This window comes from Meles meles, chromosome 13 (genome assembly GCF_922984935.1).
Source record: "Meles meles chromosome 13, mMelMel3.1 paternal haplotype, whole genome shotgun sequence".
NCBI classification, from domain to species: Eukaryota; Metazoa; Chordata; class Mammalia; order Carnivora; family Mustelidae; genus Meles; species Meles meles.
Genome location: NC_060078.1, coordinates 86882911 through 86904492, shown reverse-complemented (window position 1 = coordinate 86904492; position 21582 = coordinate 86882911). Strand labels below are relative to the sequence as shown.

Sequence of the window (21582 nt, the reverse complement as noted above, 5' to 3'; positions counted from 1 at the left end):
TTCTGTCTCTCCCCAGTGCCCCTCAGGGTTTGCTTGTCCAGGCAGCACCCCCCCCCCGAGAAACAGCCCCCAGAGCACAATGTGCAGGAGAGTGGCTAGCCCCTGGGGTGGGGGGTTGGCAGGCGGAGTGACAAGCCGGGGCTGTTGGCCTAGTGTCCCGCCAGGTGGGATTGTGCCCTCAGAGGGCGCAGAAACCGGGACTCTCAAGGACAGTGGGGTCCAGGCCTGGGGGCGGCTTAGCATCTGGAAGCCGCCGGCACCCAGACCCAGACCCAGACGTTGGAACGTGGCCCAGCGTTCTGGACACACAGCAGGGAGACAGTGAGTTGAGTTGTGCGGGGCGTCTCCTGGGGTGTCCTGACGGCTGGGGCACCGCCCCCTGCTGCGTCTTCTCACCAGTGACGACCACATAACCCCTGTGAGAGGCCCATGGAAGTTCAACTTGCCCCAGGCGGCCTCCTGGGGCCTCATTCTCCTGACACCCATCGCCCTCGTCAGACGGGTTCTGTGCTGCGGTCCGCGGCAGCCCCACCGGAAAGCGGGGCGTCCGGCCGCCGGAGCATCTGCTCTTCCCCATGGAACTAGCTGTGACTCACCCCGAGTTACAGCTCTCCCAGCCCACAGCCCACCTGGCCGCGGGCTCCGCGTGCCCTCTGCTCTCAGCCCCCGGGCCTCCCGAGGTCCTCTCCAGGACAGGTACCCCCTCACCCACGCCCAGAAGGTCAGTGGGGCGGGCAGTATCGCAGGGAGGGGCCCGTGCTGGTCCTTCGGAGCCAAGTCCGGGGTACAGCATTCCCGGGCGCACACCCAACCTTGCTGCGGGGACTGCGGAAAACCTCCAGCCGGCCCTGGACGCCCTGTCCCAGCACGTCACCCCCACGCCTGCACCGCGCTCCACACAGCAACACAGCGATGGGGCCCCGCCGGGAGCACGGGGATGGGGCACGGCAGCCCTCCACCCCCGGCGTTCCCAGCCAGGAAGAAACGGAGGTTATGGTCTCATGCCGGGGGGTAGGGGGTGTTTCCCAGTGAGCTCCGCTTCCCATGATCCTCTGGCTCCCCGAGGACGTGGCCAGCTGTTCTCAGCCCCACAACATGCCTTTCTGTGTGCTGGGAAACATGCAGCCAAGCCCTGAGACTGTCCTGGCGTTCTGCCCTGTGGGGATGGTGCAAAGAGCCAGCCTCGGTCTGGACACCCGAGAGGACAGACGCCAGGAGCCCCGGCGGCCCGTGCACCCCACGGCCACCCCGACCCAGTCCACAGCACCACAAGCTCCTGCTGACGTGGCACGACCTCCGTTGGACCCGGCGCGGGGGCCCACCCTGACCCTCACACCGCAGAGAGCCGAGGTCTGGTCCTGCTCCTCTCAGCAGGCCAGCCGTGCCCCCACCCTGATGACCACCTGTGGTCGCCTGAAAGTACCCCTGCCCACGAGGCCTCAGGCCATGTCTTGGCCACACTGTGGGCTTATGAGACCCAGGTGCGGGGGCAGGAGCTTTTCTCCTGGGCTGGCTGGTGGCCACGTGGGGGACAGCGAAGGGCACCTGCCCCTGACGGCATGGGCGGCTGGTGGGACGAGAGGGGCCACAGCCAGCCGTGGGCCAGGCATGACCCTCCCCCGAGGCCCTGGCCTCTGAGGAAGCCTCGGAGATCACGATGCAGGTGCCTGGTCAAGGTGGACGGGCAGACGCCCCCAACGTCAGCCTGTGGGGGGCCCTACCCCAGCCTTGGGGGCAGGCAGTTGCCCTCCTTGGTGTGTGCCCCAGGGGAGCCCAGCCTCTGCTCTGCCAGCCGCCGAGCCCCAGAACTAAGCCAAGGCCTGCTGGGCACATGTGCGGGGCCATGGCCCTGCTCTGGGAGCAGGCCCGGGGTGGGGACAGCTGGCCATGGGCCCCACCGTCCCACCTCCTGGCACAATCTCTGCTCCCTGCCCGGGGGCCTCCTGGCCCTTCCTTCAGCTCTTCCTTCCTCCCCCTGCCCCCAGGGCTGCTGGGCAGAGGAGTGGGTCCTAGGACACACGGTCCAGGCCATCAGGCACAGGAACTGGGGGGGGGCAGAGGATGTCGGTCAGGGGCCAGGAAAGGCTCCCCCACCCCAGGCCAAGTCTACAAGGCCTGTCAGGAGCAGGGCCAAGCTAGGACGGGCCTCTAGTCTGACCCCTACTAGCCCGAGCACTTACAGCCTCGCAAGGCATGCGGCCCGACTCTGCGCGCCACCAGGGCGGACCGTCATCCCAACGGGGCCGGGGCCGGGACGATCTTAGGAGGAGGGAGAAGGAAACCACTGGCTAAGCCAAGGGAGGGGTAAGAATGAGGGGTGGGGAGCGTCCCGGGAAGATGGCCTCTGCCCCAGGCTCCCTCCCCTCTAGGCCAATCCACCTACCTCCCCTGCCTGGAGCTTGGGGCTGGGGAAGCTCTGGAGGCTGTGTGGGGTCCCCAGGTGAGACTGGTCGTGCTGGTCCCCTCGCGGGCAGTGGCATGACAACAGCACCCCAGGGTCTGGTGGGGGTCACTGGACCCAAGGCCTGGTCTAACCACCTCCCTCCCACCCAGAGGTCAAGGAGCTGAGAAGTCAGATGAAGGACATTTTCAAGGGTGAGGCCTGGAATTTATTTAACACTCAGCCAGCCGGCCATGCGGTGAGGAAGCCCCGGGGGCTGGGTGAGGCGGCCACGCAGGGCTGGGGCAGGGGTCGCCGACAGGAGGGGGCGGGGGTGGCAGGCAGGGCGCTCACGGACTTCCAACCGCCCCCCCCCCACGGAAACGCAGGAGTCAGGGGACACGAGGTCGCATGGGTGTCCAGGGCGGCAGGGGTGCGGGGAGCAGGGGCTGACACGCAGACACGCCGCCGCCCGACGGGCAGAGACACGGCAGAGACAGGGCAGAGACAGGGAAGCCCGCATGGCCGGTGCCCGGACTCTCTCCTTTAATCCAGCTAAACCCTGCCCAGCCTTCCAGGAGCCGCAGACGAGGCCGTGGGAGGCGTCGGACCTGGTGGCGTCAGACCCCCAGATGCACGTGGAAGGGGCCTGGCGGCTCCGGAGCGGCTCGACCAGCTCCTCGGGACTGAAGATTCCGGCACAAGCCGCCTGGCTCCGCAGCGTCTGTCTGCGTCCTCGGACTCACGCTACTTCAGGTCACACCACGGACCGCGAGGCCGGGAGGCAGGTGGCCGGAGTGGCCGGTGTCTGGCGAGAGCACTCATCCGGCCACTTCGCACCCAGGTGGGCCCCAGGCTCACGTGCCTCGCTTCGTCCCGCAGCTTCTAGCCTTTGGGGAGAAAAGGAGGGGGAGAGTGAGCGAGGCTGGGGTCCAGACGCACGGCCCCGTGCACAGGCCAGCAGCACTCTGGCCCGGGGCCGGAGTCCGCCTTCCCCGGGGCCCTACTCGTCCTGGGGCTGCAGGGCAGTGGGGCCAGCTGAGCGGAGGACAGCGGTCTCCTCAGTCAGCCATGAGCTGCTCCTCTCGGGGTCCCCGGCAGGGCCCTGCCCGGCCCCTTGGCCTGCAGCTGTCGGAGTAAGCGCCCGGCGACGGACGGAGGGAGGCTCTGTTGCTCACACGGCCAGGGTCGGCCCCCTCCCTGCCCACAATGCCCCCCCCCCCCCGACTCACGCCTGACCCGGGAGGGCAGGGCTGCAACTGCCCCCTCGCCCCACAGACATAGCCAGGACCAGGGGTCCCTGACCGCGGAGGGAGATCCCATGTTCCTCGCCAGTCCTCTGGGCCCTTGGGGGGACAGAGTGGCCAGAATCGAGGAGCCGCTCTTTCCTGCCTCTGCCCTGAGACACACCAGCCAGTGGGAACCTGTGTTTGCGGCACTGAACCTGTCCCATCCCCCAAGGAGGGGCCCGTCCTCCCTGCTCCCCTGGGTTCCTTTGTTCGGCCTCCCTGGGCTGTGACCTGGACCCCGCCCGCAGCCCAGGCACCGGAGGTCCCTGCGTAGAGAGCCATCACAGCCGGCGGTGACGGGAACGTTCAGGAAACGTCACAAAGACTAGGAGAACTCTCCGCCTGCCCACTGCAGCATGTGGGATTCGGGCCGCCAGCCCTGCACGGCCCAAAATTCCCCAAACTTTGCGAAGAGCCCCCTACTGGCCAGAGCCACGGTCCACTAGCACGTGCTGTGTATGCCCTGTGGGTTCTCCCAGGAAACGTGACCCTTACTGTGCCGTCCCAGAGACGACACGCCCCGGCGAGGGCGCACCGGGGCTGCCCCCCGGGCGACTGTAGTTGCTGCCCATCCAGCAAGTGTCCACCGCGGACAGCTTCTTCCCTGTAGAAATCTGCGTTCTTTGTGGGTTAAGAACTGCTCCTTTGAAAGGCTTCCCTCGTCTTCGACACATTCGTCATGGGGTCCTCACTGTCCTCTGCCCTTGGTCGGGGGCTCAGCCTCCTCTGCCTGCCCAGGAGACACCCTGCAGGCTCCTCGCCACACTCTGGCCCGGTGACCTGCACAGTGGGCGGCCTGGGGGCTCCCTGCGCTCTCTTGGTCAGCGTCCTTTGTTCTGGAACACCTACTCCTGTTTCCCGCTCTGCTGCCTTGTTTGGAGAAATGCGTTCCGCGGTGACTTCCCGAGGAAGGCTGCGTGGAACGTGCTGTGTCTGAGACCCTACCTGCGAATGCCCCAGTCCTCTGCAGGCCCCTGGCCTGGCCCCTGGAGCACAGCACGCCCCCCGCCCCCTGGGGAGGAGTCCACGCCCGTTCCTCTCTCCTGGCCCTTCCCGTGCATCCGACTCCCTCCCAGCAATCTCAGGTCTCGGTTTCCAGTCGGGCTGCTCAGAAAACAGAGAGGCTTCGTTCCTGTAGAGCCATCTTCACGGCCCGCCAGCCGGGACGCTGGCCGCAATCTGGGAACTGACAGGGTGTGTCATCATCCGTGGTCCGCAGTGCCCGCCAGGGTCCCTCTTGTGTTGTACAGTGACAGGTGTCCGTCGCTGTGCAGTCACAGCGGCTCCACTGCCCGAGCGTCCTGCCTGCTCCGACTGACCTCCCTCCTGGCAACCGCCGGTCCTCCTACGTCTGCAGAGTTTTGCCTTTTCCAGAACGTCATACAGCTGTCACCTTCCCAGCTTGGCTCTCTCACCTGGTAACGTGCATCTGCGGTTCCCTCGGGTCTCTCTATGGCACGGTAGCTCATTCGTTTCTGACGCCAGATGATGTTCCGTAGGACCCGTAGACAGGGCATCTCGATTGCTCCTGGTGACGGAGTGACGCCGCTGCAGACCTCCGTGGGCAGCTTCAGCGTGGACCGGGGTCTCAGCTCCTCCAGGTAGCTGCCAAGGTGAGAGAACATTCGGTTCTGTAATAAGCCACCAAACTGTCGTCCCAAGTGCCGGCACCGTCCCGCGTCCCCGCCAGCGGTGAACGGGAGCTCCTGCTGCTCGTACCCGCACAGGCCTCTGGTGGGTCGGTGACTAGGGTTAGAGCCGTCCGCATGCGTGCGGTCCCCTAATGAGTGCACTAGCAGCATCGTGTCCAGCGCTTCACGCCTCTGCTCTTTTTTGGTGAGGCGTCTGCTCAGGCCGGATGCTTGAACTCTGTTGTTTCTTTCTACAGTCTGGGGCCCTTTATCCAGTGGTGTGTTTTGCAGGTATTTTCTCCAAGTTTCTGGCTTGTCTTATTCTTTTCACAGCATCTTTCGTAGAGAAAACATTTTATGTTTTTAAAGAAGTCAAGTTATCAATGTTTCGTGGATACCTTTGGTGTTGTTCTATGTAAAAACTCCCTGCCAACCCGAGGTCACCGCCCTTTCTCCTGTGTCACGTCTTACAGTTCGGTCTGTGTTGCACTTTGGGTCAGCTTCCGTGGAGGCGCGGTCTGGCTCTCGACTCCTTATCTCGCGCGTGTCCCAGCACCATCTGCTGAAGACGCCGCCTTCACTCCTGTCGGACCTCAGTCACTGCACTCAGCGGGTCTGTTTCTCCGATCCACTGGCCCGTCTGTCCACTTTTTCGCCAACGCCACACCGTCCTGATTACCGCACTTCACAGGGAGCCTTGAGGCCGGGTCATGCCAGTCTCCGACCTGTGCTTCCCCTTCGGTGTCCGTGGGATTCTGAGCCCGTGTGTCCTCTCCCTCCAGACGTGAGCACGGGGTTGTCGACAGACGCAGCACAGCCTGCTGGGACCTTGAGTGGGACGTGTTGAATCTCTGGTCTCCCCATCCATGGACATGGGATTCCTCTCCATTCACTTGGTTCTTTGATTTTGGCATCAGAGTTTTGTCTTCTCAGATGGATCCCGACGTGTTTTGTTAGATTTGTATCTAGCACCAGATGCTAAGGAAAATGTTCTTAAGTTCAAATCCCACTCACTTGCGGATGCACTGGTAAGCAATCGGCTATTATATATTAACCTCGGACCCCGCAACGTTGCCATGACCACTTCTCACTTGCAGGAATTTTTTGTCAATTCTTTTGGGTTTTCTACATAGACAATGATGTCATTTGAAAACAAAAACAGTTTTAGCTTTTGCTTCTTAATCTGTATATCTTTTTCCTTTCTTGTCTTGTTGCAAAAGCTAGGACTTCTGTAGGATGCTGGAGCGAGATGTTCAGAAGCGATGTCCCTGCCTTGTTCCTGACCTTCAGGGGAAAGGGTGGTTTCTAGTTTCTCACCACACGATGATGTTCACTGTAGCTGTATGTTCCTTATTAAGTTGAGGAAGTTCCACTGGTTTCCTAGTTTGCTAAAAGCTGTTATCACAAATAGGTGTTGGTTTTGTCAAATGTTTCCTTTTGCATCCACCGACATGACCCTGTTATTTTTCTTCTTTAATGTTACATAAATTCACCTTCAAACGCTGAATCCCCCTTGCACACCTGGGATAAACTGCCCTTGGTCATGGTGTCTAATTCTTGTTATATATTGTTAAGTTTCATTTGCTAATTTTTTTGAGGATTTTTGCAGCAACGTTCAGGAGAGAACTGTGGTTCTCCTCTCATGTGACACCTTTGTTCTGATATCGGGGAAATGCTGGCTTCATGGAATGAATTATGATTTTCTTCCCTCTGTCCGTGTTTTCTGGAAGAGATTATAGAGAGTAGGTATAATTTCTTCCTTAAATGTTTGATAGAATTCACCAGTGAACCCAGCGGAAAATTATTACTGCTTCAATTTCTTTAGTGGCTAGCCATCCATTCAGATCATCTGCTCCTTCCCGTGGGGGCTCTGGCAGGTGGTGTCTTTCTGGGAACTGGTCCATTTCATGTTCGGTTATCAGGCTCGTGAGCACAGAGCTGCTCCTGACACCAAACAGACTTTCGCTGCACAACGTGAAGCTTGAGACACAGACGTGTAGAAGCCGCAGGCCGGGTTCGGGGCATTTGAGGAGGAGGGCACAGCGGCAGACGCAGACCTGGAGAGAACAAAGCTGACCCGAGGGCAGGAACAGTTCTCTGGGCTGGAAGGAAAAGATTCTGAGAGGAGGCGAGAGTCCGACGGGGGGTCCCCATGGCATGGCCCAGGCCCTCTGCCTGCACTCCCTCGTCCCCGGTCCCACCCCAGGCCCATGGAGTCAGGTGACAGGAGGCCTCCGACTGGCTATGGGGACGGCTCTGTGGCAGCTTCGATGCGGAGCCGCTGCATCTGGGCAGAGCAGGGCGGCCGGGGAGAGCAGGCCGGCTCTCCTGCACCCGTGGGCAGCAAGGGCACGGAAGCATCGGGGTCAGCCCACACAGACTCTCTGAGTCGGTCACTCTAGCGAGGGAGCATTGGGTGGGTAACTGCATCGTTCGGGGCGGGAAGCTGCCGTCACTCTCCTGACCCTGACCCCTTCTGCACACACAGCAGGCGCCTACCAGGACCTGCGGACGGATGCACACGGCCAGCGGCTGCGTGAGAAGAGGCCAGCCTCCGCATCACACCAACACCGGCGAGCCTGCGGCCTGGCCGCAGCCTCTCACGGCCCCTCCAGGCTCTGCTGGGCACGAAGCGTCGGCGAGGACCCCACAGGCACGTCCCTATCATCTCCACTGATCACGTGGTGGCACAACGCATCTGTGGGCTCGGCTGCCGTGGAAACACTCCCCCGTCCTCTAACCGGGATCCCGGGCGCGCTGGCAAACGGTCCTGCGATCGGAGAGAACACGTGCTCTGAAAAGGTGTGCCACGTTCCCAGCAGTTTATTTTTACACACAGCCGACAAATACTCACAACCTCCCAGTCCCGTGCGGGCGGCCCGATTTCCTCGAGGGGCTCTATCCCCTGAAGCCCTCCTCTGCACGCGTGTGCTTCCTGAGTCTGCTGTTTCGGGTTTTCCTCCCGACCGACACCGCTCTTGGAGGGCGCTGGGGACACAAAGGTGAAGGAGAAGATTTTACACGTTGCGTCAAGTCTCAGCGACTCGACAACAAAAGCATTTTGCTTACCCCTCCAGGCCACACTGTGGTCCCGGGGCGCAGGAGCGGTCATGGCGCACGACGGTGCAGCGACGGTGGGGCTACGAGAGGCCACGAGAGGTCACCTGCTCCCGCTCCAGGCAGCAGCTCGGACAGACCTCGGTGTGGAGAAGCGGCGAGAACACACACTGTTGTCAGCTTCAGGTCCGGGTACGAAACGGCACAGTCAGCACAGAAAGCCACACGGAGGGGAAGGTCTCTGTTTTCGCAGGAAACACAGAGTTGTAGCAGATCCTTCAACAGGACGCGTTAGACCAGGATCTTAGACACACTTGCTCTGCCAACATCAGGGACTTGGGTGATACATATTCTTGTCTTTCAATACGAGGACGCTGAGAGGGCAGAGCATTCTGGAAGGGCGTGTGGGCGGGGCAGCCGTGCCGGGCGTGCACCTGGCCAGCAGCCCGGAGTCTGCTGGGAATGCAACCAGCTCCCCCTCGGCGGGGCCTGCCCTGAAGGCCCGGCCCCACCCCTGCAGCAGGGTCTGCGCTGGCTTGGCAAGCTCCTCCCAGCAGCCCCCAACCCTGCCCCACAGAGACCCCGAGTGTCCACACCTCTGACCCTGACTACAGGGTGGTCGGAGGCCGGGGCTCTCTGACAGTGACACTCATGAGCTGTGAGGGGACATTTGCTGTGCGTGTTCGTCTAAATCATTCCATGTGGCTGGAGGTTCATCCCGTGTGCGGACCGGCAAGACTGTCCCCAGGTGCTCTAGGCACGAAGGAGGCATAACTCCCCAGAAAAGAACAGCCCTTCGCCGTCGACGTGTCACAGGCCTCTCGCGTCACACCCAGTCTGCAGAGCACTGGAACACACCGCGGGGGTGGTGACGGCACGTGCAGGCCAGGCGGTCAGGCCCGTCCCCTGGCAAGCCCCCCAACGCCCACAGCTCCCTTCCACTTGGGCTTTTGGCGCCCAGAGCGGGGCTGGTGCGGGTCAGACGGGAGCAGCTGGGGGAGTGAGAGGGGCCCAGGAGACGGTGCCGAAGCCCCAGGGTCTCCCAGCAGTGGCCCCGGCTGCCCATGGTCCCCAGAGCCTGGGGGTGGTGCTGGGTGCCGAGCGGTGGAATCACAGCTCAGTGCCTTGTGTGCAGAGGCAAGAAGTGAGCGGTTACTCGGCAAAATGCACACGCACGCACACACACATTTAGCAGATTTAGTTCGGGTGGGTCACCATGCCAACAGCGCCTCGCAGCAGCTGAGGACGGGTGAGGGGCTCGGCGGGCATTCCCGGGGGCCAGACGCTAGGTCGGCATCGGGGCTGAGCGAGCGTGCCCCTGAAGCGTGAACACAGGCGACGACAGGGATGCAGTCCCCCCAGCAGCTGCTGGTCCTTGCGGGGGTGCATAGGGGCCGCCCCCACTCCCCGGAGCAGGCAGGTGGCCGGGGCCCTCGGCAGCTGCCCATGATCACTGCACGGCGGGGGCGTCTGCGTAACTTGGACCCCGGGTACCAACCTTTTGTCTTTACTTGCTTTTGACGACTTCTCTTTGCTTGACCTCATTTTTCCAGACGGATTTGCTGGCATTTTCTCATTATCAAATCCACGGCCAAGGCAATCTTTGAGCCCACCTGGGAAAACAGCAGACGTTTTCAGGAATCTGAGGGAGCACTGCCGCCCACGCAGAGCCGGTGCCCGGCGGTGCCCGTCCTTCCTCCACTGGCAGCTGCCCTCGAGGAAGCCACGTGCCACCCACTCCTGCCCCAGGTCGGCCAGACGCGGGCTGTGGGAGCGCAAGGTGGCAGGCGCAGGGATGCCGGGAGGGTCAGGAAGTGGATTCCTGCCCGAAGTTCGGTCACATGTACGACAGGCCCCAAGTCTCTCCCGTGGACGCAGCTGTTTTCGGCTGCTGAGTTTCAAGGTAGTGCAAACGCTCGCCCACTGCTGACAGGTGGAGAGAGGGGAAGCCGCGTCCTTGCAGGGCCCTTGTCACGAGTTCACAGCTCTTAGGTCCGACGTCAGGCCCCACACAAACCAACGCTGGAAACCCCAGAGCAGCGCTTCAGTGCCGGCCTTTCTGGGACGCCCGACGATTCCAAGGGAGACCCTGCAGCGTCCATGGGACACAGGCGGAGAGAGAGATCGAAGATTCCCCCCACTCCCGGGGGCCAAGTCTGAGAGCAAGACTGATCTCTCCCCACCACAGGGGCTCAGACCTGTGTGTGTGTGTGTGTGTGTACGTGTGCACTCGTGTGTGCGCACCTGTGTGCACCCCTGCCTGCGTAGCTCTGTGCGTGCCTGACTGCGCCTGTGTGCGCCCCTGTGCCCGGGGATCTGCGTGTGTGCGTGCACCTGCGTGTTTGTGCTTCTGTCTGCGTGCCTGCCTTGAGGAGCACCCAACTCAGAAAGTTGGGCAGGGGAAGGACAGGGCAAGTGCAGGGGTGTGGGGAAGGGCAGGGTAGGCTCTGGCCTTACTGGGTCCGCCTTCAGTAGGCGTCTAAGCGGGATCAGTGTAGCGCTTACCCAGACCGTGCCCGCAGCGGTCTCACGAGCGCGGCACCTCTAAGTGGATTACGGGCACCTGGTCTGTCTGGTCGTCACATGCCTGACCCTTAGAAGACGCTTAACCCCCCCGGGGCGGGGGCAGAGTGAGAGGAGAGCAGGAGCCGACCCACTTTCACATTATAAGGACTTTCTGAAACCTTATTCCAACAGGAAGAAAAGAACAAACGTGAATTCACTAAGCGCTTTTCAAAGTCTGACACACGACTTCATTTTGTTGAACGTAAAAGTGCATTACTCAGAAAGAAGCCCCAGCCACGTCTTCCGACCTGTAAAGTCTGGAAAAGGCTGCCCCTTGCCCACTTTTCTACCAGATTCTTTAACTCAAAAGTCTCTTTGTAGTCACTCTTCATAGACACTAACTTTGTCTCAAAACATGTTACAAATATGTTCCTCTATCTTTTGACTTTGTGGTATTTCAGTCCATCCAGAAGTTTCATTTTAATGAACCTAACATTTTCCATCGTTAGTCCCAGAGCTTCTGTATTTCCGATTTACAAAACTTCATGTCGTCCCAGGTGGTACAAACACTCCTCAGTTCCCAGGCTAGGAAACGCGGCGATGATTGTGTTCAGTAGCTCCGCAGGGCTCCCGGTTCTGCGGCACAGGGTGACCTTCTCGCAGAGCATCACAGGCGTCGTATTCCCAACTAGAGTTAACCTGCAAGAAGTCAGCTCCAGCAATCCCCCCTGTGGGCACGCGCCCCCAAGGGCCAAGAGCAGGGACCCCAACAGGTGTCTGCACCCCCGTGTCCATAGCAGCCACAGGGGCAGGGACCCGAGCGCCCAGCACGGATGAAAGGATGGGGTGTCGGGTGTCCCACAGCCTTGAGAGGAGGGACAGGCTGGCACCTTGGGGACGCCCGACCTGAGCGGAACAAAAACAGCTGCGTCTCGCTGGGCCTGACAACGAGGTGGTCAGGGGAGAATCCGGGAGAGAGGGGTGAGTAGGGGCAGAGGGCACGGCTCCCTCCAGGAGTTGGGGGCACCACGGGGGGGCCTGGGCGGTGAGGCTCCCTGCAGAATGCTGCCCGGCCTGGACCCCGGCCTTGGGTCTCAGGGGAAGCTGGTGGAAGGAAGGGGGTCTGTGTGCCACAGCGAAGTGCCTAGGAGGCTAGGAGCAGCAGACGGGGGGCACAAAGGGGGCAGAAAGGGGGCAGCTGGCGGAGCCCCTGCTCCTCCGGTGGAGGACACAACCAGGGCAAGTGTGGGCGTTACTGGCCCACCTGGTGGTCTCTCTCTTCTCAAGGTCACCTGCTAAGTGAATGGTAAAGCGGGAGCAGCCAGGCCCGGCAAGCTCGGGGTAGGAAAGGGTGCGTGGGAGGGCGAGGGGGAGGCCAGGATGCTCCCAGTCCACAGCTAGCAGGCCCCCCCGCCACCAGCAGAGCCGGGGAGCCCTGGGTGGGGCCGAGAAGGGACAGCAGGGCATGGGCAGAGTCCTATTTCCGGGCAGGACCTGGGGGACAGTGGGGCGCAGGCACTGGGCTGGGAGTGGTCTCGGGGCACGGGGAGGGCAGGGCAGGAGCTAAGACTGGCCGGGCGGCACACAGCAGCACTGTGCACGGACCGGCTGGTGGTCTGAAAGCATTTATTTACTAGTGGCTCTTGGCAGCGGTCCTGTGTCGTGGTCGTGCTGAGAGTCCTGGTCCCTGAAGGACACATACTAAGTGTCTGCGGGGCAAGGACAGGACGCGTGGGTCTAACTCTCGGCTGCGGGGTACGGGGAGAGGGTCTGCAGAACCCCACGAGGCACCTGGCCCTTGCGTCACCCTACTCTGTCCCACATGCTTGGAAATTCCCATCAACGCGGTCAAGTGTGTTGTAGCCTCGGCAAGGTGAGGGCCTCCTGTGAGGGCAAGGACGCAGCGGCGCAGCAGCCCCTTGGGCAGGTGCTGGTCGGTTCAGACAAGAGCATGCCCTGTGCTGAGACCAGCGGCTGGGCGCTTTCTCCGGGCTCGGCTCCCGGAACTCTTACCTCCATGCCCACCGTGGGCTGGCTTCCAGCTCGCGGGGTAACACTCCAGCCAGCAGCCCACAGCCCGGCTCCATCCAGACTCCGGCCCCGGACGGCGGCGCAGGCCCCCCGGGAGCAGGGCTCCGTCCCTCAGGCTGGGCTGCCCCCATGCTGCCGACTGACCACCGGCCAGGCGGGGCTCCCACCATCCCATGGGGTCAAGAACTCGCCAGAGTGGCTTATGGAACTCGGACACACCCGCTCACGCACACTGACCCATCCCAGAGGCTCTAACTGAGGAACAGCTTCTGGACGCACCGCACAGAGCGAGGCCCTGGGACAGGCGCAGAGCCGCAGCCCCACTCCGGTGACCAGTGCGGGGCCAGGCCACTAGGGCCCCGCCCTGAGACCCCCGCGTGCAGAGACTCAGCTGTGCTCCCCGGGTCTCGTTATGAATAAGGAGACACGCCAGCAGCCCTAGTCCCACGGGTGTCACACACAGCCTTGTGATGACAAGGAACACACGTGTCCTCGTCAGGCCACAGCATGCGCTCTCACAGGCCAGCTTGAGTCTCCGCTGTCTCCACCTGGGCTGTTTAAACTGGTAGGAACTTGGAGAAACGCCAGTCAGTAGGTACCAGGCCAACTCGTCCTTCCCAGCGGCCACAGGGGTAACCCGTACCTGGGGTACTTAGGGCCACCCCCATCTCCTGCTTTCCCAAGTGTCCAACTTTTTGCAATAACGAAGCTCTGAAGATGTTCTTAAGAGCGTCTGCCTGCGTGAGTCTGTTCTGAAGATGACGAAACACGGGTTTTGAATGTTTATGGGACAGAGGGGACAGGACGTGGACCACGAAGACCCCGCGACGGCAGCAGGCGTGTGCGCCAGGCAGGAGCAGAGGGCAGCCCGCCCCCAGCGCGGGGACAGGTGAAGGGTGGGAAGCGTGGTCTCCTTCGAAGTTGCTCTGGCTTTGCCGTCACTCTGACAGTTTCCAGAGACGACAGGTTTGGGTCCAGGACGAGTCTGAGAACCAAAGGCTCTGCTGTCCCCCGGGAAAGGTCCCCTGCGCACGAGTGCAGGTAATGGACCGAGCAAGCGGATTCTGTGGGAAAGGCCGCAGGCCCAGCCCCACCTGGCGCTCTGAGGACGTGGGGCCCGGGCCACGCAGGCAGGATCCAGGACCCCGACCACACCGGCTTCCGAAACATGCCTGTCCTCCTGTTACCCAGCTTGAGGGTCAAACCACTGCTTTGTTTAAACAGACAAAGGCCACAGGCAAGTTGAGGTGGCGTCACTCGGCACAGACGTTCCTGGCAGGAAGGCGCGAGCCGGTGCGCCTGCCGCAGACCAGAGCCCACCCGGAGGACAGCGGGAGGAGGGGCGCAGGGACGCCTCTGCACGCCGCTAGGGGGACGCAGACCCGCAAACGGGGAACAGGTGGATGGGCACTGTGAGCCCCGGTGCGCCGTGCGGAGAGAAAGGACGGCCCCTCTGTGGTATTCTCGGCGAGACGCGAAGCCTCAGCCCAGCCATAGAAACCACCCGACGACACAGCCGGTCTGTGCCCGGAACGGCAAGGCGGGCGGACCCGGGGCCGGGGCAGGCTGTCCCGGAAAACCCAGCGGCCCTCCCGTGGACGGTCTGTGTGGGAGCGGGAGCCGGGGTGGGGGTGGCTGCGTGGACAAAACAACTTTGCCGAACACCACAGCGACCTCCACCCAGAGGACGACAGCGCAGACGTGGGCCGGTCGCGAGCAGGTGCCGTCTCCTACAGGACAGGGTTGAAGCCACCCCGGGGGCTCACGGGGGAGGGAGCTAGCTGGGTGCCCCCGCTGCCTGCGTTCAGACCCGTGCGGGGTCTGGGCAGACACGGGGAGACATGCGCACTCAAGGTGGACTGTGCCCCATATGACCTGGGAGCTGGCGTGCAGGCAGAGGGGACAGCCGTGCAGCCCCCTGCCTGGACCCCCAGGCTGAGACCCCAGCCCAGGATCCCCAGAAGGACACTGCTGTGTGCCTCCGCCTTAGAGTGGGGGTAGTCGTCCCCTCCCCTCCGCCGGCCAGAGACCCGACTCCTCACAGGGGAAGGACACGGTCCGGTCAGAGGCCAGCGGGAGGGGCTGGGCTGCGGGGGGTCTACTTGTTCTCTGGCCTCAGGCTCCGTCTGCATAGCAGGGACCACCATGCCCCGCGGCTGGACAGGCCCCGTCCCCCGAGCCCCCCGTACCAGACTCCGCCATGGAGGCAGGGGCTCGCTGGGCGCCTCCTCCGCCGTCCTCCTGGTCGGGGCGTGCTCCCGCAACTCCCGCAGCTCGTCTCTGGGGGGGGGGGGCACGCAGCACCTCAGCGGCAGAGCCCGAAACAGCCCCAGCAGTGCTCCGCCCCAAACCCGTTCCGTCCCTCCACCCAGACACACGGGAGGAGCTCATCTGCTCCTGTCCTGCGGCTTCGTGCAAGGGGACAAGCAGTACCCCGGCCCCTGCCAGCAGACAACAGGCTGGGTTCTGGCTACCAGCTCAGGTGTCAAAGGCCTTCAGGGTCCCCTCCCTGCCCCTGCACCGTCACCCCCTGCCCCCGCACCAGACCCTCCGGCAACAGCACCCCCTGCCTTACTGCCCGCAGTACAGAGGTGAGGCTGAGCACCAGACATCTGCGAAATTTCTGAACTGAACGTCAAAGCCAAGCCCTGGCTCGGCTGTGGAGGCTGCTGTGGGGACGGGACGGGGTCCCAGTAAGTCCTCGCTGGCCCCGGGCTTCACCCAAAGCAGTCGGGGGTCCCCGCCTTCCTCTCCTGCAAGCACGCTGCTGCGCCCTCCCGGGGGCTCCTGAGCCCCTGCCGCAGCCGAGCCGGGCCCTCCGCTGCTCCAGATCCAGGCGCGGCCCTGCACGGCCACACCCCTCGCGGTGCCCCTGGACACAAGGCCTCCATCTGAGCGTCTTGGTGAAATGAGATGGGAGGGACCCAGCCTTCGCGAGGCCCCGGGGTGAGGTTCTTAGGTAGTGTGACGGTGGCCTGCAGGCCGTGCTGAGTCGAACAGAGCCACAGCACAGCACTCTGCCCGCGGCCACCAAGGAGGCCACGGAACATCATCTCAGGCTGACGCCAGGGAAACCAAGAAGAGAGCGTTCCCCTGCCCTTGATTTCAAGAGTTTCTTTCCACAGAGGAGCGCAGCGCTGCGGGCAGCGCCCGAGCCGGCCATGCTGTTGGGCAAGCGGACTCCCTGCCCCCTGCATCCCGCCGTGGCCAGTGTTTCCGCAAGCGCCAGCGCCCTGCACACTGTCCCGTGTGCCGTCCGGACCACAGGCTGGGCCGGGAGGGGCAGAGATGCCACACGGGCAGGTGCTGGGGCGGCCACTGTCCCGAAATGCCATGAAGAAAGGGGGCACAGTGAGGGAGGAGGGGGACGCACCTGCACCACGGAGAGGGCGCAGCGCAGTGAGGCGAGGGCCGGCACTCCGGCGGTCAGGGTCAAGCCCACGCATTTGCTCTAGGAGGGCTCGATCACGAGCCCAGACACGGGCGTGCCCGCTCTGCAGACCTGCCCTGCAAAGCCCTGTGAGCTTGGAGTGAAGCAGCAGGACCTGCCTGCCCGGGAGCCCGGACTCCTGCCAAGGGCCTCTTTGGGTGTTCTCCGGGGGCTGGCCTGAGCTCAGGCCGGGTGGCGGCCTGGCACCTGTGGCCTGGTGTGACCCTGCCGGGGTGGCGAGGACTCCCAGTGCGGCATAGACACACCCCTGAGGGTCACCCCCCATGGGATGCATCCCCGCCACAAGGACGACAGCCCGGGGCGGGGAGCCCGGGAGCCCTGCAGCTCTGAGGGCCCGAGTGCTCCCTCCTGCCACGGAAGGGACTGGATGCCCTGGACAGCATGTCTTCTGGGGTGGGGACCAGGCAGGTGCGCCGCTGACACACTGCATTTGCCAGCAAGTCTGTCCCCGTCAGGGTCCTGAGAGAAAATATGCTCACACGGGACGATTTTAGGGCTGAGGAAGGTCTGTTCACAAGGGCAGTGGTGGGCTGCCCTCAGGGCCAGAGCAGGAGCCCAGGGCTGGAATGGGGGCCGCAGCCACACCAAGGCCCAGGAGGAGGGACTCAGGTGGGCTCACGGGGAGGCGCCGGGGGAGAAAGACCCTGCCCTCCCTCTCTCCCTCCTCTCCAGTCTCCTGTTGGGGCCCCCACTGGCCAGACCCAGCCAGGAGAGGGGCACTGGGCTGCTACGGACGCAGTCCACACTGGACGGCCTCCCGGGGCCCGGCGCTCAGGGGAGATGGGTGGTCGGCGGAGCTGGAGGACAGAGGCGGCTGTGAGGACAAGCCCCAGCTGGGCTCCCACAGGGCAGACCGGATCGCCGCAGCCAGCGACATGGCCCACGAGGCGGGACAAGAGTGGGCTGTCTGAGCGCACGTCTGTAGCGCGGACCTTTCCTCAGAACAGACCCGTGAGCCAGGCGACTGGCAGGAGGGAGGAGGGGCTGAGAAAGTAAGAGGCCAGAGCAGAAGACGGCAGGCGGGCTGGACAGGACAGGGAGCAAGGACGGCCCGAGGCCTGTGTCCACGGCGGCCCGAGACCAAGCCAGACAAAGAGCAGAAGCCGACCCTTGCCCAGAGGAGTCGCCGCCAGCAGGCCTGGCCCCAGACCCCCGTGGGAGCAGGGCCACAGCCGCGCGGACAAGCACTCACCGTCTCCGCTGCCCCGTCGCGGCCTGCTTCTCGCGGTGCTCACGGATGGCCGCGGCCCTGGTCTCCTGGGGCCTCCTGGTGGGAAGCCCGGCGCGCTGCAGGGCTGGCAGGACACTCCTGACGGAGGGCGGTTTCTCCCCGCGGTCCCGGCCCCAGCGACGTACACTCGCCCTCGGAGGGCCCGTGCTAGAACACAACATGCACCGTGTACACGCAGGGCCAGCGGGGACAGACGGCACAACGGGGCTGCCCTCCCGGGGCCCCACAGCCTGGGCGCCCTGCTCCAGGGGCTGCGGGCCGGCTCCGAGTCTGAAACACCCACAGAATCCTGGAGCGCTGGGGCTGGGCAGCTGGGACTCAGCAGGATGAGCTCCGGCTTTGTTCAGAAGCAGATCCGTGACCGGGGGAGACGGGGAGGGAGAGGTTTCTCCGCGGCAGGCGTGGGACCGTCAAGGCCGAGTCACAGCCGGGCGCCCACGTCACACGCTTCCACTGCTGCAGAGATGGTCACCCGTTAATCTGACGCGACAGAATTTTCAAGCCCCAGAACCGGGGAAAGAACAGTCTGATAAACCCCGAACACCTCCTGCACAGTAAATACGAGGTTTCCCACCGCTTCTCCATGCGGCTCGGCCCCTGACTGCGCACGCTCACCTGTCCAAACAGCCTGTCCACAAAGCTGGACCCCCACAGACACGCCGACACGTGTCCTTGTGTCCACAGAGCTCAGCTGTGCGGCGCCGTGAGCCAGAGCAAGCACGAGGGTTCTGCGGCCCCCGCCCCTGCCCCCAATCCCTGTCCCCACGGAGAGGCTCCCCCCACACCGGGAACACAAGGTCTACATTCACCGGTAAATAGTCCCTTTACATTTATGTCCACACTTGCATGCACACGGACACACACACAAGGGATTCTCTTGCAAAATCCCCACTGTGGGGTCCACGTGCTGGGTAACCACAATCCCAAGTCAGGCTTGGCATGCACTGCACGATAAATGCTGGCCGGACGCGGCCTGGCGTCCGAGAAGTTAACCGCAAAATCGCATTACAACTCTGGAAAGATCCAAAACCACGCCACAGCTTCTAAATTCTACCTGAACGCGTGTCTCGGGCTGGAACGCTCTTTCTCCTTCGCGTGTAATGCTGCCCTGAGGTTTGGGGGCAGCTCCTGCGGTAAGAGCTGGTTTTCAAGCAGGTCTGCTCGCTCCTGCTCGACGATCTCCTGCGTCAGCTTCCAGAAGCGCTTGACCTCCTCCTCGCCCCGCCAGTCTTCCGAGGAGTCGGCGGACCTCCTCAGCTCACTCAGGTCTAGCTTCTTGACGGGCAGGGAAAAGGACGCCTCCCGGGAGCGAACGGCGTCTTCGTCGGGCACAGTCTCCTCCTCAGATAAATATAGCGCGGGCTGCGGCAGCTCACTCAGGTTCGCCGTCGTACCTGGCGGGGTCACTAAGAGGACCCAACGTTCTTGGAGTAGACTGGACTTGGACCCCAGCTCCCCAGAACCAAACAGACCCAGTGACCAGCTCCCTCTGCTGAGAAGCGTGGGGGGTTCAGGCTCCGTCTGCAGAGGAGGTCTGGGGGGGGGTAGGCTCTCTCTGCAGGGAAGGCCTGGGAGGGGCGGGGAAGGCTCCCCCTGTCCCATGGCCTTCACACTCCATATAAATCTACACGAATAGACAAACTTTTATTTCCCTCCCACCCTAGATCTTCTAATACATCTTTATTTCTTACCAATTTTTAGCCCATATGCCCATTGTTTCTCTTTGGAATACTTTTGGTGACTTTAAACACTTTTATCTCCAGATAAATTACCTGAAAGAAAATTCGCCAGGAATCCTCCTGCCTTTAGGACTAGGCTCACAGGCCCCTTGCAAACGGACCAGCTCCGGACTAGCTCCGGACCAGTCACCCCAGCCTCCCACGGCGGCTCCCCCACCCTTGCGGGAGAGAATTACAACAGGCCACACTGACATAGACTCCTTCCTGGCTTTGGGTTTCTGAGTGATGGCAGCGGGTTCCGATCTGCAGTTGAGAGGTCAGGCTCGTATACTCTCTGGGAAACGACGAGATGTGTGATTCCTAGTAACAGGTCAGCGGCAGACGAAACAGAGGCAGGAGCTGACCGCTGGTGCCGCCACTTGCCCTTGGCCTTCACCATTCCAGAGCCTGCTGGCCTCACTTCCCGCAGGGCTGGAGACCTGGGCGCCCGCCCCCAGGGGAAGGCCGCGACTCAACCAAGTGTTGCGGGTCCCGCGGCACAAGCGCCCTACTCCCTCGGTCTGCTGGGAGGAACTCCTGGACCTGAGTTCAGCAGTGGCCCTCGACAGGCATCCCCTGGTAGATCACCAGTCCTGACCCGGTCAACGACGGCGGCACCCAAGAGGCTGCGTGTGACCGTGGAGGCCCAGTGGGGCTTCTGCTCCACGTGGCAGCCAGCAGGACCAAGCCCTGGTCCAGGCCACATCCGCCCCACTCCCCGCCATGCTGGCTTCCTCCCCTCCCCATCTCCCTGTCTCAACCTCCATGCTGCCCCCTGGGATCTCCTCCCCGGTCGCTACTGGCCCTTGACTCCTGACTCGGGAGCAGCTTCCGGGGGACACAAACCAAGACACTTTGCAAATGCAATCAGTGTTTAAAAAGGAGGCATGTGGGAGCCATTTGTTTGGATTTTGGATGAAGATGATTTGAGCAAGTCTAATCACTTTGGGCGTTCCTGACGGTACCGAGGTGGACTCACTATTTACATGGTTTGACTAGATCACATATGTAACTACCGTGGCTGTTCCAAATGTCTGCATTTTCTTCGTTCTAGAAGTCGGGTTTTAAGTAGCAAATATTTATTTAGATATTCCGAAGTAAACCTTTGGAATACTTCCTTTCTCGTAAGCATTCAGTTAAAATTCTTTCTGGTCTCTACTTCATCTAAGTGTGACTGCGGTGCTCGCACGTCCCCCAACAGGCTCGATCGTGGGCACTGAGATGCAAACCCAGGAACACAGAACCAAGAAAGACACCGCTCTGGCAGGACAGCGCACACACCTGAACACAGTGTGAGTCCCGAGAGGACACACGAGGCCCCTGTGTACGCCTTGTGACATCATTAGGGACGAGACAGCCTCCCTAGTCCTGGCTTTAAAAAGCACTAACTTCAGTGTTCTCGCTGTTTGTCGCAGTACTTGTCCCACAAACCTTGAGAAGTTAAATCTTGGAGGGCAGTGTGCTGGGCGGCACAGACCCGCAGGAGGCCAGGATGGCACGCAGTCCCTTCTGCACCACGAGCGGAGCGGGGAACTCCAGCGGGCAGTGTCTCAGGTTCAGTGCTTTCAGCGAGGTCACATTCCCTGCACGCAAGAGGAAAGCCCAGAAGTTCATACTCTCTTCCGTGGAATCGATGGGCAGAGAAAATTGTTTGCATATTAAAGAAAAAAATAAAGACTTATTGAGGATTTGGGGCAGATGGACAGGTGTCTGCAATTTACTCTGGAAAAAGCCTGCAGGGAAGGCAGATCGCACAGACGAAGCTCAGGCCACAAAAGTGAGTGAACAAACGAGGGGACACAGGAAAACCGGCCGAAGTGGGGGCACAAAGCCACTGTGTCACCTAAAGTGCCTGCTCGCAGTGACAAAACCCCTCAAAGGGATATAAAGGAAAGGCACCTGTGACCCATACTCAGGAAACAAGCAGTCACTAGAAACTGTCCTCACATCAGTTCAGATATCGGAGGAAGCAGACAACTTTGAAGGAGCCACAAGTATATTCAAAGGAACGCAGAAAACCACGTTTAAATAACTAGAGGAAAACATGGTAAAATGACTCAACAAGTCTAGAATGTCAACAAAAACAGAAATTCTAAGAAAGAACCAAATAGCAGTACTAGAGTTGAAAATACGAAGCCCGGGAAGAAAAGTACACCAGAGGGACCAACAGCAGACACGGATGACAGAGGAGACAAGCGAACCCGAGATAAAAAGCATCCGTGCCGGCGATCAGAGAGAATGGTGAAACCCGTGGCCCGTGGAGGCCAGTGGGGCAGCAGCGCGCGTGCT

The 21582-nt window shown here is 61.9% G+C and overlaps 1 protein-coding gene across 1 annotated transcript in view; it reads right to left on the bottom strand.

Moving 5' to 3' along the window:
* Positions 1–2456: 2456 nt before the first annotated feature.
* LRRC27 (leucine rich repeat containing 27) overlaps positions 2457–21582 on the bottom strand; it is a 33169-nt gene continuing 14043 nt past the window's right edge. The window contains 11 exon segments of the mRNA XM_046026615.1: positions 2457–3270; positions 7800–8070; positions 8155–8288; positions 8498–8598; positions 9856–9970; positions 13988–14259; positions 14625–15173; positions 17537–17722; positions 18630–19216; positions 20687–20784; positions 20787–20876. Of these exon segments, the coding sequence (XP_045882571.1) occupies positions 7978–8070; positions 8155–8288; positions 8498–8598; positions 9856–9970; positions 13988–14259; positions 14625–15173; positions 17537–17722; positions 18630–19216; positions 20687–20784; positions 20787–20876 (2225 nt within the window). The 3' untranslated portion in view covers positions 2457–3270; positions 7800–7977.